This window comes from Sarcophilus harrisii, chromosome 1 (assembly GCF_902635505.1).
Source record: "Sarcophilus harrisii chromosome 1, mSarHar1.11, whole genome shotgun sequence".
In the NCBI taxonomy this organism is placed as follows: domain Eukaryota; kingdom Metazoa; phylum Chordata; class Mammalia; order Dasyuromorphia; family Dasyuridae; genus Sarcophilus; species Sarcophilus harrisii.
Genome location: NC_045426.1, coordinates 468,502,413 through 468,517,332, shown reverse-complemented (window position 1 = coordinate 468,517,332; position 14,920 = coordinate 468,502,413). Strand labels below are relative to the sequence as shown.

The following is a 14,920-nucleotide window of genomic DNA, read 5'->3' as shown; positions in this document are numbered from 1 at the left end:
GAAAAGATAAAATATTAAAACTGAAAAATACATTGACAACTCAGCAAAATACTTTTGTGAATCAGAAGCAGCTAAATATTTCATCACTGCGAGCAAGTTTTCAAGTTGCCAAGCTAATAGCATGCACTGGCAGACCATTCATGGAGGGAGAATTTGTTAAAGAATGCCTTCTTTTTGTTGACAAAGAGATGTGATTTACTGGTCAAAGAGAAGGCCAATTTATTTAGTACAGTGAGTCTTTCAGGACCTACAATTACACGGAGGATTGAAGAAATGGGAGACAATTTGCATCAGCATTTGCAAAACTCCATAAAAAATGTTTCATATTTTTCCTTGGCACTCGATGAAAACAATGATGTTTGTGATTCTGCACAACTTCTAATTTTTATTCATGGGATGAATGATTATTTTGAAGTCATAAAAGAGCTTGCTGCACTGCAAAGCATCAAAGGAACAACTACAGGAGAGGATATCTATGAAAAGGTTTGCCAAACTATGAATGGTTGGGAGCTGGACTGGGCTAAACTAGCCAGCGTGACAACTGATGGTGCTCCTAGCATAGTGGAGGTCTAAGAAAGGAGTAATTACTTGCATTAACCAAGAGATGGACAAACATAACCATTCTCATCAATAGTCATACACTGCCTCATCCACCAATAAGCACTGTGTAGTAAATCACTGAAGTGGGACTCTGCTATGAAAATTATGGTATCTTGTGTTAACTTCATTAGAGCTAATGCATTAAATCACAGACGATTTCAGGAATTTCTGTCTGAGCTAAATGTTGAGTATGAAGATGTTCTATATCACACAGAAGTCCATTGGCTGAGTCAAGGGAGAGTTTTAAAACGTTTTTATGACTTACTTCCACAAATTACAACTTTTCTGTTTTCAAAAAACAAATACCAGAGCTCAATGATGCAGAATGGAAATGGCACCTTGCCTTTCTGACAGATGTAACAGAGCTACTCAACAATTTCAATATGCAACTTCAAGGAAAGGGGAAGCTCATCTGTGATATGTAATCATATGTCAAAGCATTTGAAGTAAAATTAGGCCTTCTCATCAAACAAGTGAAGGAGGAAAACTTCTGCCATCTCCCCACAACTTAAAATCTGTTAGTGGAAAAACCACTGATTGCATTCCCAAACAAAACATGTGTGGATTCACTGGAAAAATTACAAAAGGAGTTCCAATTTAGATTTAAAGAGCTTCATCTCCATGAACAGGACATACAGCTTTTCCATAACCCATTTTCTATTAACAATGAAAATGTGGATACAATTTATCAAATGGAACTGGCTGAACTGCAGAATTGTGACTCTCTGAAAGATGCATTCAAGTCAAGCAGCCTTCATAATTTTCTATGCATCTCTCTCCTCTGAGACATATCCTTATCTCAGGAACCATGCACTCAAAATGGCAACCATCTTTGGCAGCACTTATGTTTGTGAACAGACTTTTTCGAGAATGAAACATTTGAAATCTTCAACCAGATCAAGACTAACAGATGCACACTGCATCACTTGTTATGACTAGCAGTGACAAATATGGAACCAGACATTGACCATCTCATTAGCCAAAAGCAGGCCCAATGGGAACATTGAAATACTGGTAAGTTTGTTGATTTAACTTTACTTCATTTTAAATATTGTATTTGTTCCCATTTTGTTGCTTCACTTCAAAATAAGATATATGCAGCGTGCATAGGAATTTGTTCATAGTTTTTTGTTGTTGTTGTTGTTTTTTTTTTTTTTTTTGCTGTGTGATTGCATCTTTCTTTTTTTTGTTTATTTATTTATTTTTATTATAATAACTTTTTATTGACAGACATTGTTTTTGTTTTTACTATAATCCGGCCCTCCAACAGTCTGAGGGACAGTGAACTGGCCCCTTATTTAAAAAGTTTGAGGACCCCTCTTCTTGGTCTTTAGACACAAGATTGAACATGATGGAAGCAGAATCTCCGAAACCACCTTCTCCCTCGTCTACCGCCCAAGAATGACCCTGGCTCATCTTACTTCACCCCCTAGTCCTTCCTACAATCCTTTGTATACACCAATCATTGAGCCAGCACAGAATAGTGGGAAGGATCATTTTCCAAAAGCATGTGCCCATAGAGTATTGTCCAATCAGTAATTAGCCTCAAGTGCTCAGCAGTCCTGACCTCAGTGCATTGACTCAATAGTTTCAGCCTTCTACAATCATCTTCAAGAAGGTTGTTGTATTCCATTCTCAAAGAGAATGTCCAGAAGGTCCAAAGAGAACCAAAATGACATCACTGTGTTAGAATTGAGTTACAGCATGTCTGACTGTGGCTGATCAGACCAATATAGACTTGGAATGCTCTGCCACAGGTCAGACACTAATAGTCCCTTTGAATATTTGGGGTGGATTGTCTAACTGCACATCTCAAATTTTTTTTTTTTTTTTTTCTGAGCTAATTCAGAATACAGCACCTTTTCTGATGAGAGTACACCAGGCTGGCTAGTCCTGTGCCTGTGTCTCCCATGACATACTGATGAGCTCTTCAATATTAGGTGTGGATAGCAGAGGAATTAATCAGATTTGTATTTATACCGACATACAAATGTCTGCATACACACATACATACTTATATACATATACACATACATCTAACACAATCTTAATATGGCTTTCATACAACGTAATTTCTCTTTACTTCTGTTCACTTGCCTGTCTATTTATTACTTAACCTTCTCTCCATCGCTCCATGGCTTTCTTCCTCGCCTTCTCCCTCCACCCTTTCCCCCCTCTTTCTCATTAATCTACATACCTTACTCCATTCCTGCCGATTTATACACCCTTTTATTTTATTATTTTATTTTTTTAATGGTTAATATTATAACAATTTTATTATATATTAATATTTATATTACTTATTAAATAGTAAGTAATATTTATATTACTTATTAAATAGTAAGTAATATTTATATTACTTATTAAATATTAAGTAATATTTATATCACTTATTATATTACTTATAATATTTATATATATTACAGGTATATAATTATATTATATATATTATATATAATATTACTTATAATAATTACTTATATTACTTATATAATACTTATATATTAATGTGTTGTATTGACAAGTAAATATCTGTTATTAATAACTTATTAAAGCTAATATTCCCATAGCACTCTAAGTGTGCAAAGCACTTTACAAATAGCATTTCATTTTATCCTCATAACAATTCTTAATATAATAACTGTTGGAGGGATGTATGCACCCTTTTATAACCCACCAGTAGGTTTTTATAGTGACCCAAGCAAGACGTGAAGAGGGCTGGCGCTATAGCACCCGGGCTTTTACGGAAAGTCTGGGACGTTTCCCCAGTCATTTTCCCTCTTCCCCTCCCCCTTTCCTCCCCTCCTCCTCCTCCCAGGATGTAATACCGGCACTCTCCCTAGATCACTTGGGGCGGAGTCACCCGAGCCGCCCCCGCCCAGCGATGCGGAGGAATTTGTTTTGCGACAGAGGCGGGGCCTCAGCCGTAAAGCTGCAAGGCCTGTTCCTCTCACGTGGAGAAGGGACGCTAAGGCCTGCTCCGCTTGCCCTTGGAGCTGCCATGGCAGGGCCAGTGAATGGCGGCGGCGGAGCCAAGGCCCTGGACCTGCTGCGCTCTCTGCCGCGTGTCAGCCTAGTCAACCTGAAGCCCAGCCCCGGCTCCAAGAAACCGGTAAATGACGGTAGCTAGAAAGCTAAAATGATCCCTGCGTCCCGTTAGCCTCGCCTCTAGGGGTGGCGGGGAGGAGGCAAAGCACGGGGCTGAGCTCGTGGCTCCTCCCCTGCTTGCTTCTGTCGCTCTGCCCGCACTCAGCTTCTGGGCCTAAGCTCCTTCCGCCTTTCCCCTTCCCCGCCCAATTTTGCTTTTGCATGGGTCCGAGAAATGGCCTGCCCGCGGCAGACTGGCAGAAACGCTTGTTTTCACGTTTATTCCGAAGATTAGCGTCATCCCCGTTTTTCTCCCTTTGCTTTGTTTGACCGAGACTTGTGCATTTAGCAATTTATTTTTATTTTGCATGCGGGTGCTGATAAGCCCTGCATCTTCTGCGTGTTAGGGATTTCGCTGCCTGGGGGGCGCTGAGATCGTTCTTGTCCGAGGATGACACAAGTGGACCTTGCTGACCGTCTTTCGGTTACTTTGCTTTTTTCTTATGCTGGACTGTCTTGTCACTAAGAATTGCATTAAGACCAATCTTCTTTCGTCCACCTATATGCCCTTATAGTTTGACAAAAAAAAAACAAAACAAAACAAAAAAAAACTACCTGGTAATTTACACAAAAATTTAATGACAAGTAAAGTATATTCTGAAATACATGTTTTTAAAAATATGAATGCAGTAGAACGTATTATAAAGCAGGATGATAGAAAATAAAGTTGTCAAGTTCTTTTAATAGCATATTGAAATATTTACTTTGTTCTGTTTTGACAGGTTTGATATTCAGCCTAAGAGCTTGTTTAATTTCTAGTTTTCCATTCATATTTTTAATTGTCCTTCATCCTTGAGCCTTTCTTTTGAACAGTAGAAGCTTAATAACATAATTGTAGAAGTTTGGCCAGTTTTGAGCATTGGCTTTTTGTGTATGAGAGGCAAGAATAACAAGATGGAAGAAATTGCAACATATTGTCTGAGAAAACAAAAAATCAAACATGATGAAAAGACACATTTTTAGAAATTGTATATTACCGAATTGACACTTGCTTTCTAGGAAAGACAAAGAAGGGGTCGGAGAAGAGGTAGAAAATGTGGCCGAGGACATAAAGGAGAAAGGCAGAGAGGAACCAGGCCTCGTTTAGGATTTGAGGGAGGTCAAACTCCATTTTATCTTCGTATTCCAAAGTATGGATTTAATGAGGGACACAGGTAAGTTTTACTTAGCTTTTTGAAATTGAGACGACTAATTCATTATGAATTATTATTATACAATTTAGAGTCATTTTCATTTTCCATGATGTTACAAAACTGTTTCATGGGCCAATTTTTATTCTACAATGTGGCCTCATTACTTTGGTCTCCATTGATTGGTTATTCAGACATCGCAATTAGATTGAAGTTTTACCAAAATCTTTTCTTCTTTCTTAAATGTAACTTAATGGAGTTAATATTCTATAAGATAAATTTTTGTGTGTGTGAAAATGAGCCACCTTTCTCTAGCAAACTACTGATACTGTATTACAATATAGAAACGTATAGTATTAAAAGTTTAGTTAAAATACCAAAGTTGTTCATTGTTCGTTTGTGTCCACCTCTCTGTGAGCCCATTTGAAATTTTCATGGCAGAGATACTGGAGTGATTTGTCATTTCCTTCTCCATTTTATTTTACAAATGAGGAACTGAGGCAAATGGGTTAAGAGATTTGCCCAGGATCACACAACTAGTAAGTGACTGAGGCAGGGTTTGAACTTAGGTTCTCCTGATTCCAGGCCCTGCATTCTATCCATTTTAACATCTAGTTGTCCTAACATACCTAAATTAGTCTGTAAAAAAAAAAAGATGTCAGAGCTTGACAGTTAATTGATTGGGAGTAGGCATAGTAGGGGAGAAATAGGTAGTGATTTTCTTTCTTTCTTTTTCTTTTCTTTTCTTTTTTTTTTTTTTTTTTTTTTTTTATTATTATAGTAACTTTTTATTGCCAGAACCCATACCAGGGTAATTTTTTACAACATTATCCCTTGCACTCACTTTTGTTCCGTTTTTTTCCCTCCCACCCACTCCCCCACCCCCTTGCCATATATAGGCAAGCTGTCCTATATATGTTGAATATGTCATAGTATATCCTAGATGCAATGTATGTGTGCAGAACCAAACAGTTCTCTTGTTGTACAGGGAGAATTGGATTCAGAGGGTAAAAATAACCCGGGAAGAAAAACAAAAATGCAAACAGTTTACATTCATTTCCCAGTGTTTTTTTCTTTGGGTGTAGCTGCTTCTGTCCATCATCAATCAATTGAAACTGAATTAGGTCTCTTTGTCAAAGAAATCCACTTCCATCAGATTACATCTTCATACAGTATCGTTGCTGAAGTATATAATGATCTCCTGGTTCTGCTTATTTCACTTAGCATCAGTTCATGTAATTCTCTCCAAGCCTCTCTGTATTCATCCTGCTGGTCATTTCTTACAGAACAATAATATTCCATAACATTCATATACCACAATTTACCCAACCATTCTCCAATTGATGGGCATCCATTCATTTTCTAGTTTCTAGCCATAGGTAGTGGTTTTCAGTTAAAGTACTATCTTAGGAAAAGAAATAAAACACTACCTTAACCAATATATCTTTTTTAAAATAGTAGCTTTTTATTTTCAAAATACATGCAAAGGTATTTTTCAACATTCACCCTTGTGTTCCAAGTTTTTCTCCCTTCTCCCAGCTCTCTCCTCTAGACAGCAAGTAATTCAATAAAAGTTAAACACATTAACACATCTAAATAACTCAATAACACACTAACACATCTAAATATATTACCATATTTATGCTGCACAAGAAAAATCAGATCACAAAGGAAAAAAATGAGAATTTTTATAAAGTAAATTATAAAGTAAAATATAAATTATAAAAACTTTTATAAAGTAAATTATAAAGTAAAATATAACTTTATAAAGTAAATTATAAAGTAAATTATAAAGGGAGAAAATACTTATATGGTGATCCACATTCAGTTCCCATAGTCTACTTGTTGGATGCAGATGGCTCTATCATAAATCTGTTGGAATTGGTCTGAATCACCTCATTGTTGAAAAGAGCCACATCCATCAGAGTTGATCATCCCATAATCTCATTGCTTTGTACAGTGTTCTGGTTCTACTCACTTCACTTACATCAGTTCATTTAAGTCTCTCCAGGTCTTTTGAGATCCTCCTGTGATTGTTTCTTATAACAATAATATTCCATTACATTTATATACCATAACTTATTCAGCCATTCCCTAACTGATTGGCTTCCATTCACTTTCCATTTCCTTTCCACTAGAAAAAGGACTGCTACAAATATTTTTGCACATGTGGATCCTTTTTCCTTTTTTATTATCTCTTTGGATACAGGCCCAGTAGAGACACTGCTGGATCAAAGGGAATGCTCAGTTTGATAGCTCTTTGGTCATAGTTCCAACTCACCAAAATAACTTTGACATAGTTTTCAACCTCTTGTTTTTAGCTTTAGGCGGCAGTACCATCCCTTGAGTCTCAAAAGGCTACAGTACTTGATTGATTTAGGTCGAGTAGATCCTACCCAACCTATTGATTTAACCCAGCTTGTCTATGGAAGAGGTGTGACAATTCAGCCACTTAAAAGGGATTATGGTGTACAGCTGGTGGAAGAGGTATGTATGAAATGTGTCTTTTATCTTGCTTCAGAAATTCTCTTCAGTTAAACACACGTTTTGTTTATGGGCTGAACTGTACCAGGAACTCAGCATGCACAGACAAAAAAATGGAAGGCTCTGCCTTCAAGGTGCATACATAACCATTGAATAATGAAACCATTATTGTGTTTCTTGATGGTTTGCAGTCTGCTTATACTACTTTTTATATGTATATTTTAGACATGCTAAATTCCTTTAACCACTGCAAATATACAACTATTCTGCAGTTTAGTCTTACGAAAATTGCCTGAGACCCTGAGAATTTAACTTTTCAGGACCACATAGCCATAGTGTAAATCACTCAACAAGCATTTATTGAGAAATCACAGCCAGAATGTGTCAGTCAGTTAGTAAGCATTTGTTGAGAATTTCCCACGTGTAGGGCACTGTGCTAAATGTTGGACATACAAAATAAGCCAGAAATCTACACCTAACTTTTAGGAGCTCACATTCTATTGATATACAAGATACGTACCATTTAAATGGGAGTATTTCTCAAGGGTAAGCTCTGGCATCTGCTTCACAGCATTAGAGGGCAGATCAAATGAAATCTTAATTGTAAAAAGCTTAGCACAGTGCTTGGCAAAGAATAGATGCTTTTGAAATGTTAGCTGTTAATTATTGTTATTATTGTTAGTGGTCAGGGGATAGAAGGGAGACTAGAAAAGGCTTTATGCTGGGGAATATAGGAAGCAAAGGGAAGATAGAAGAACATCCTAGGCAGGAGAGCAATTATGGAGGATGTGAATCCACATTTTCCCAATATCTTACTGCCTTTATGTGCATACACATAGAAATATGCCTATTATGTATATGTATATCTATTTGTACACATGACTTTGCCCCCCAAAAAATTATCTTCTGGGTTATATTTCTTTAAAAAAAAAAATCTAAATTTCCAATTCACTTTAAATCAAAGTCTCCAGATTCTCTTAGAATCTTTATGTAAATACATAGATTTTTACTTTGTCGTAATCACTGCTTATGTGAAGGTTTACATGAGCTCTTTTTTTTTTAACTGAATATTAATTGTTTTTTGAGGCCCCTTCTAATTTTCAGAGTCTGTAGTAATTTTAAGTACTCCTTTCCCTTTGACACCATGATCCAATATTTTACTTTTTATTTTATTATTATTTTTTAATAGCCTTTTATTTACAGGTTATATGTATGGGTAACTTTCCAGCATTAACAATTGCCAAACCTCTTGTTCCAATTTTTCACCTCTTACCCCCCCACCTCCTCCCCCAGATGGCAGGATGATCAGTAGATGTTAAATATATTAAAATATAAATTAGATACACAATAAGTATACATGACCAAACCGTTATTTTGCTGTACAAAAAGAATCAGACTCTGAAATATTGTACAATTAGCTTGTGAAGGAAATCAAAAATGCAGGTGGGCAAAAATATAGGGATTGGGAATTCAATGTAATGGTTTTTAGTCATCTCCCAGAGTTCTTTATCTGGGCGTAGCTGGTTCAGTTCATTACTGCTCCATTGGAAATGATTTAGTTGATCTCATTGCTGAGGATGGCCAGGTCCATCAGAACTGGTCATCATATAGTATTGTTGTTGAAGTATACAATATTTTACTTTTTAAATAGTCTAGTAGTCTTTTTTCTTAAATGTTTCCCTCATGAGCATTTTAGTTTTCAGTTTTCTCCTGTATTATTTGTCTTTCCTCAAAACTAGTCCAGCTAAATTTGGAGCAGCTCATCTTTTGAAGATGAGTGTCCAAGGCTGAGGATGATAATACAGCTAAGGTAAAAAGAGGTCATGATCTAAATGAAGGGAGGTTATACTCACACCTGTTAATTACAGAGTCTTTGATGTGTAATGGTGCCATTTTAATTTGTACCTTATTTTTTTTTCCTACTTTTTTGTATGTAAATTGTGTTTTGGAAGGTTGAGAGGCTCAGAGATAGAGTTCTGGGACTTGATAGAAAAATATGGTCAAGCCAAATTTCTACCAGTGACTTACAAATTCTCAGATATGATCTGATGGTCATTTTCTATAAGAGTAAATTGTGTTCATGTTCTTTGACCATTTAGCCAATGTAGGTTGTTGTTCATCCCTGTTTATTTTCTTTTCAAGCACAAACAGGTCATGTAGGTGTAATTAGTTTGAAAAAAAGTTTATGAAAAATATGTAGATCAAATTGTTGTATCATCCTATTTAATTGTACTAATGTAGTTTGCTATATAAGGAAGTACATTGTTAAGTCCTTTGTGAAGGTAATAATCACTCTGTAATTCATTTTTATCCGCCTTCACATTTCTAATTACAGGTTTACTTAACCAGTGGCAAATAGTGTCCACTAGAGGGAACTGTTTACTCATGTTAAACTAGAAGCATTTTCAGATTCCTTTGGAAAAATGAGTTCCAAGAACGCATAAATACCTGAATTAGGGGCTGTAGAAAGAGAGCATAAAGACAATAAGAAAAACACACACCTTAATTTAAAATCTCTCCTCAAGAGGAATAAGATTAATTCTCTTTCTGTAATATGGTAGTATATTACTAATTTTAAAACGTGTTACCCCAGGAATTGTTTTAATATATTAGTTTGGGAATTATTAATTGGTCTTACTTTTAATGTAAGATTTATCATACTTAAGACATTTCATAGTATAGTTATACCATAGTTGAAAGACAGCTTCATTTGGTGACAAAACCCAGATTTAAATCATCTTCCACTTGCTACTTATATAATATTGGCTTAGACTCTTTTCTCTAGCTATCGGTTTCCTCTTCAATAAAATGTAGGGCCTCGACGGAGACTTTGATCAGTGACATTACTATTGAAATCAGAGTGACATATTTTTTGTTTGTTTGTTTAAATGAAGTTCTCTCATCTTCTGGCTAATTATACTGGCACCTTTCTGGTCTCTGGAACAGCTAATTCTGTACCTACAGTATTTGATAAAATGAAGAAAGATTACTAATCATCTGTTAAAATGTCTCTTAATAAAAGGGAAGGCTACATTAAAATTTTAGGGAAGCAAACTGTAGTAGCTTTAGGTGTAGATAAAAAATAACACATAAGAGTAAAAATATGAAATAAGGAATATGAAACTGGCCCTTGGTCACACATTTCTTTCTGTTTAAGGACATCATTGTATTTCTGCTTGCCCAGCTCAAAACCTTGTTATCTTTGACTCTTCTTTCTTTTCTTTCATCTGGTCAGTGCCAAGTACTGACTATCCTGTTTCCACAATATCTCTCCTATTCCCATAGTGTATCCCCATACCCCTCATCTTTTACCCTTTTTTCTTGTTGCCACAGTTGAATTTCTCTTCATTTCTTATCTAGTCCACTATAATAATCCTCTAATTGTTCTTCTTAATCCCAGTTTTTTCCTTTTCCACTCTATCCTTTTTTACTAATTGGTTTACAAGTTGGAAAGTAGAATGATTCATTGCAATCAGTTCTCCCCTTGATAGCCTATTATAGGTTTGTCTCCAATACAATCATACCACCTCTTAACCTTCTAGCTTTTTCTTCTCTATGTGAGCTCCCAGCTTCCTTCTTCTCCCCTCTACTGACCTATGCCAAGAACCAAACTTTTAGTGCAGTTAGAATCTAACCCCAACCAGGGTCCTCATAACAGCAACTTTGAAGGTACCATTCGGAAAATTCTCTTCCCCTCAGTATACCCATCTTTCTTTCCCAAATCCACCCTTTTTCCAAACTTATTTTATACTTGATAAAATAATAATCCTTCTCGTCATCCAATTTCATCATTTTGGTGTCATCTTTAATTCTTCACTTTTCTATGTTGTATGTATCTATTTAGTTTCCAAATCTTATAATCACTCATCTTTTATATTTGTTGTCTTCTCTCTCTATTCGCCACCTTAGTTCAGACTCTCATCACCTCTGGCCTGGACTATTGCAATGGCCTCTAAATTGATCTCTCCTATCCCAGATTTCCTCTTTCTAATCTATCCTTCATATTCCTGCCAAAGTGATTTTACTGAGGTGAAGATTTGACTATGTCATTTCCCTTCTCAAGCTTCAAGTGCTCCTTGTTGACTCTAGGATCAAAAGGACTTCTTTTCTTTCTAGGTTCACCTAAGATTCTTCTATAAAAGCCTTTCTTGATTTGTAATTTCTGTAAAAAGCCAATGCTTAATGAATATTGAATTAGTTAATAGATTTACAGAAAAATTACTTTAAATTTTCTGGCATGGGAATTACTAACATGAGTTTCCTTTTTAAAATTGTAGAGGTTTTAGAAATAAATAGTACCTAAGGAGGAAAAAAAAAACTGCTGTAGTTAATTTCCAAGTCCCCAACCCTCAGGTCCAAATATTTTATGATTATCTGTGGTAATTGATGTTGTTTTAACTTACAACAGGGTGCTGACACCTTTAAGGCTAAAATTAATATTGAAGTACAGATGGCTTCAGAGCTAGCCATAGCTGCAATTGAAAGAAATGGTGGTGTTATTACTACTGCATTTTATGACCCAAGGAGCCTGGGTAAGTTTCATATGTCATTTTCCTAGTTTTCATAATAGGTAGCTATCATAGATGGCCAGTGCTATATGTAACATGTTTTTTAAAACCCTGAACAAAAGAAGCTGTTACTAATTTATTTGCATTTGTTACATGGGAACAGCAACTTATATTCTACTGGGGAAAATAACATATACATAGCTAAGTCAATATAAAATGAAAACAAAGTAATTTCAGGGAAAAGGTATCTTTTGATGTGAACCTTGAAGAGAGCTAGATATTCTAGGCTCTGTGTTTGATTTTTATCAGTCAGTCTGACTCTTGTGAGCCCCTGTGGGGTTTTCTTGGCAGAGATACTGAAATGGTCTGCTATTCCCTTCTGCAGTTCATTTTACAGATGAGGAAATTGAGGCAAACTTCCCAGGGTCACAAGACTAGTAAGTGTCTGAGTTCATATTTACACTTGGGAAGATGAATCTTCCTGGTTCCAAGCCTGGTGCTCTCAGTACTATGGTGCCACCTAGCTGCCCTAAAGAATTCTGATATCAACTTGGTTGTTTTAAATTGAACAAATTTACTTTAGTTATTATAAAAATTCTTAAATCACTACAATTCTCCCAGTTAGGCTTCTAACTTAGAGATTACTGAAGAGATTAAGACTTTAGTATGTGTTCTTCCATGATAAACCTCCAAACCTCTTATTTCTTTATTACAGCATTTATTATACTAGACTTTTCAGAGTCATATAACATTTTCAGCTGTCTTTTGATACCTTGGTGATCTTAAGCAAATCAGTTAACCTCTTTTGATTTGCCTGTAGAGTGGACAGGTTGGACTTGTTGACATTAGAAATCAATTCCATTTCTAATACTGTGTGGCTAGGTCCTAGGTAAATGGTGACTCTAAATGAAACTCAAGTTATATAAAAATAAGATTTGTTCTTTTTGTTTTTTGCTTTTTAAATTATAATTTTACATATAAGTAGTTTTCAATTAACAAGCATTTATCTTCTTTCTCTTACTCTACACCTCTCTCCCAAAAAACAAAACACAAAACCTTTTATTTAGATTGTCAAGAAAAAAAATTTCCTGAGTGGTCTTGTCTAAAGATATATGTTTCATTTTATATATTGAGTCCATCATCTCTATATCAGGAGGTAGATAAACTTTTCCCTTTTTAAACCCATTTTTCATTTGCTGCATAGTGTGCATTTAAATACTAATGTTTAATATTGGTCTTTGAAAGGTAGATTACCTAGTTGTTTGCTTACTTGAGGTATGTATTAAACAGAAGCATTGTTAGTGTTAAATTTATTCTTAATTTTCTTGGCAGGCATTGAAAGATGAATTAGAGAAAATTTGTAGCTTATAAGAGAAGCTAGTAGTTTACATAGCTAATGTTTATATCTCCATTTTAAAAATAGAGATTCTCTGCAAACCTGTTCCATTTTTTCTTCGTGGACAACCTATTCCCAAGCGAATGCTCCCACCTGAAGAATTGGTGCCATACTACACTGATGCTAGTAACCGTGGCTACCTGGCAGATCCAGCCCAGTTTCCTGAAGCAAGACTTGAATTAGCCAAGAAATATGGTTACATTTTACCTGATATCACTAAGGATGAACTCTTCAAAATGCTGAGTACTCGAAAGGATCCGAGACAGATTTTCTTTGGTCTTGCTCCAGGTTGGGTAGTAAATATGACAGAAAAAAAAATTCTGAAACCCACAGATGAAAACCTTCTTAAATACTATAGCTCATAAAACTTAGAGAAAAAAATTATCTCAGGACTGTTGGAAAAAAAAGAACCTAGAATGATCATATTTTCTTGTTTCATTTGCCTGTTCCACAACACTCAAAATGTTGGGTGCTGGGTTTTGGCATGCTGTATTTTTCCTTTTTTTTTTTTTTTTTTTTTTAAAGGTAAAATCAAAATAAAATGTCTGTGAGAAATCATATTAGACAAAACTTAAGTCTGTGTGACATAAGACATATACAAACTCTGTTTTGCAGAATAGATTTTGAAGATCAGACATGTATCCCAAATGTTTTTAAGCAATCAGAAGAAATTGTCAGAAATTCTCTTGTGTGTCTCTTTTGTCCTTTTTGCCATTTTTCACTATTGTGTATTAGAGAGTGTGTTTATGTTGAGTGTCATTGTCCCATAGGCTGAGTACGGTTCAAGCACCTAAAGGAGGGAATAGGGCTCTGTTAATCTCTGAAATAAATTTCTACTCTAGCAACTGGAGATCAAAATTTGAGTTTTATTTAGAAAAATTCTGATCATTTTATGAGTTGATTCATTATATACTAGTGTGCACAGTATTTGTGGACATATTTTTTAATGAATTATTTTTCTTACTCACCTTATACCTTTTCACTGCTGATTGAGCTGCAGCAAATTTTAAGTGACAGAACAGATAATAAATGTGAAGACAGTGCAAAATTATTGAATTTTTTTTTTATTCAGCATACTGCTTATTGTCTAAAAATGACAGCATTCTTGAAGTGTAACTACATACTCATCTAGATTTTTCAGATATGGGAAGTACTTTGTCAACCATAGCTTGCAAATTGAAAAAAAGGCTGAAATAAGATGATGCTCTAATGCTTTCTATTAAAGAGAATGGAAACTTCCAATTTTGAATTTTTGGAGTCCTTAATGGTTATCTTATTATTATTTTTTTTAATAGCTTCTTTTCTCAACATTCTGACAGGCTCTTTGACTCAAAAATTTTATATTAGTAGTTTTTGGGGTTTTTTTGTTTTGTTTTGTTTTGTTTTTGCTGAGGCAATTGGGGTTAAATGACTTGCCTAGGGTCACACAGCTAGGAAGTGTTAAGTGTCTGAGGGCACATTTGAACTCGGGTTCTCCTGACTTCAGGGCTGGTGCTTTATACTAGTAATTTTAAGGTGTTTAGCCTCAGCAGTAAATATAAAGTAGGGCATCATTTTTAAAGTATTGACTTAGGCTAAGAAGAAAATCTATTTGATTTTAAATTATTTGCACAGAGATTAACTTCCCTATTGAATCCTGTTCTACATCCTGATTC

The 14,920-nt window shown here is 35.3% G+C and overlaps 1 protein-coding gene across 1 annotated transcript; it reads left to right on the top strand.

Moving 5' to 3' along the window:
• The first annotated feature begins 3,512 nt into the window (after positions 1-3,512).
• MRPL15 (mitochondrial ribosomal protein L15) lies at positions 3,513-14,507 on the top strand. Its single transcript, XM_003759775.4, has 5 exons — positions 3,513-3,712; positions 4,747-4,901; positions 7,199-7,364; positions 11,770-11,893; positions 13,293-14,507. The coding sequence occupies exons 1-5, from the start codon at positions 3,602-3,604 to the stop codon at positions 13,628-13,630; spliced, it is 894 nt and encodes a 297-aa protein (XP_003759823.1). The 5' UTR covers positions 3,513-3,601; the 3' UTR covers positions 13,631-14,507.
• Positions 14,508-14,920: the final 413 nt, after the last annotated feature.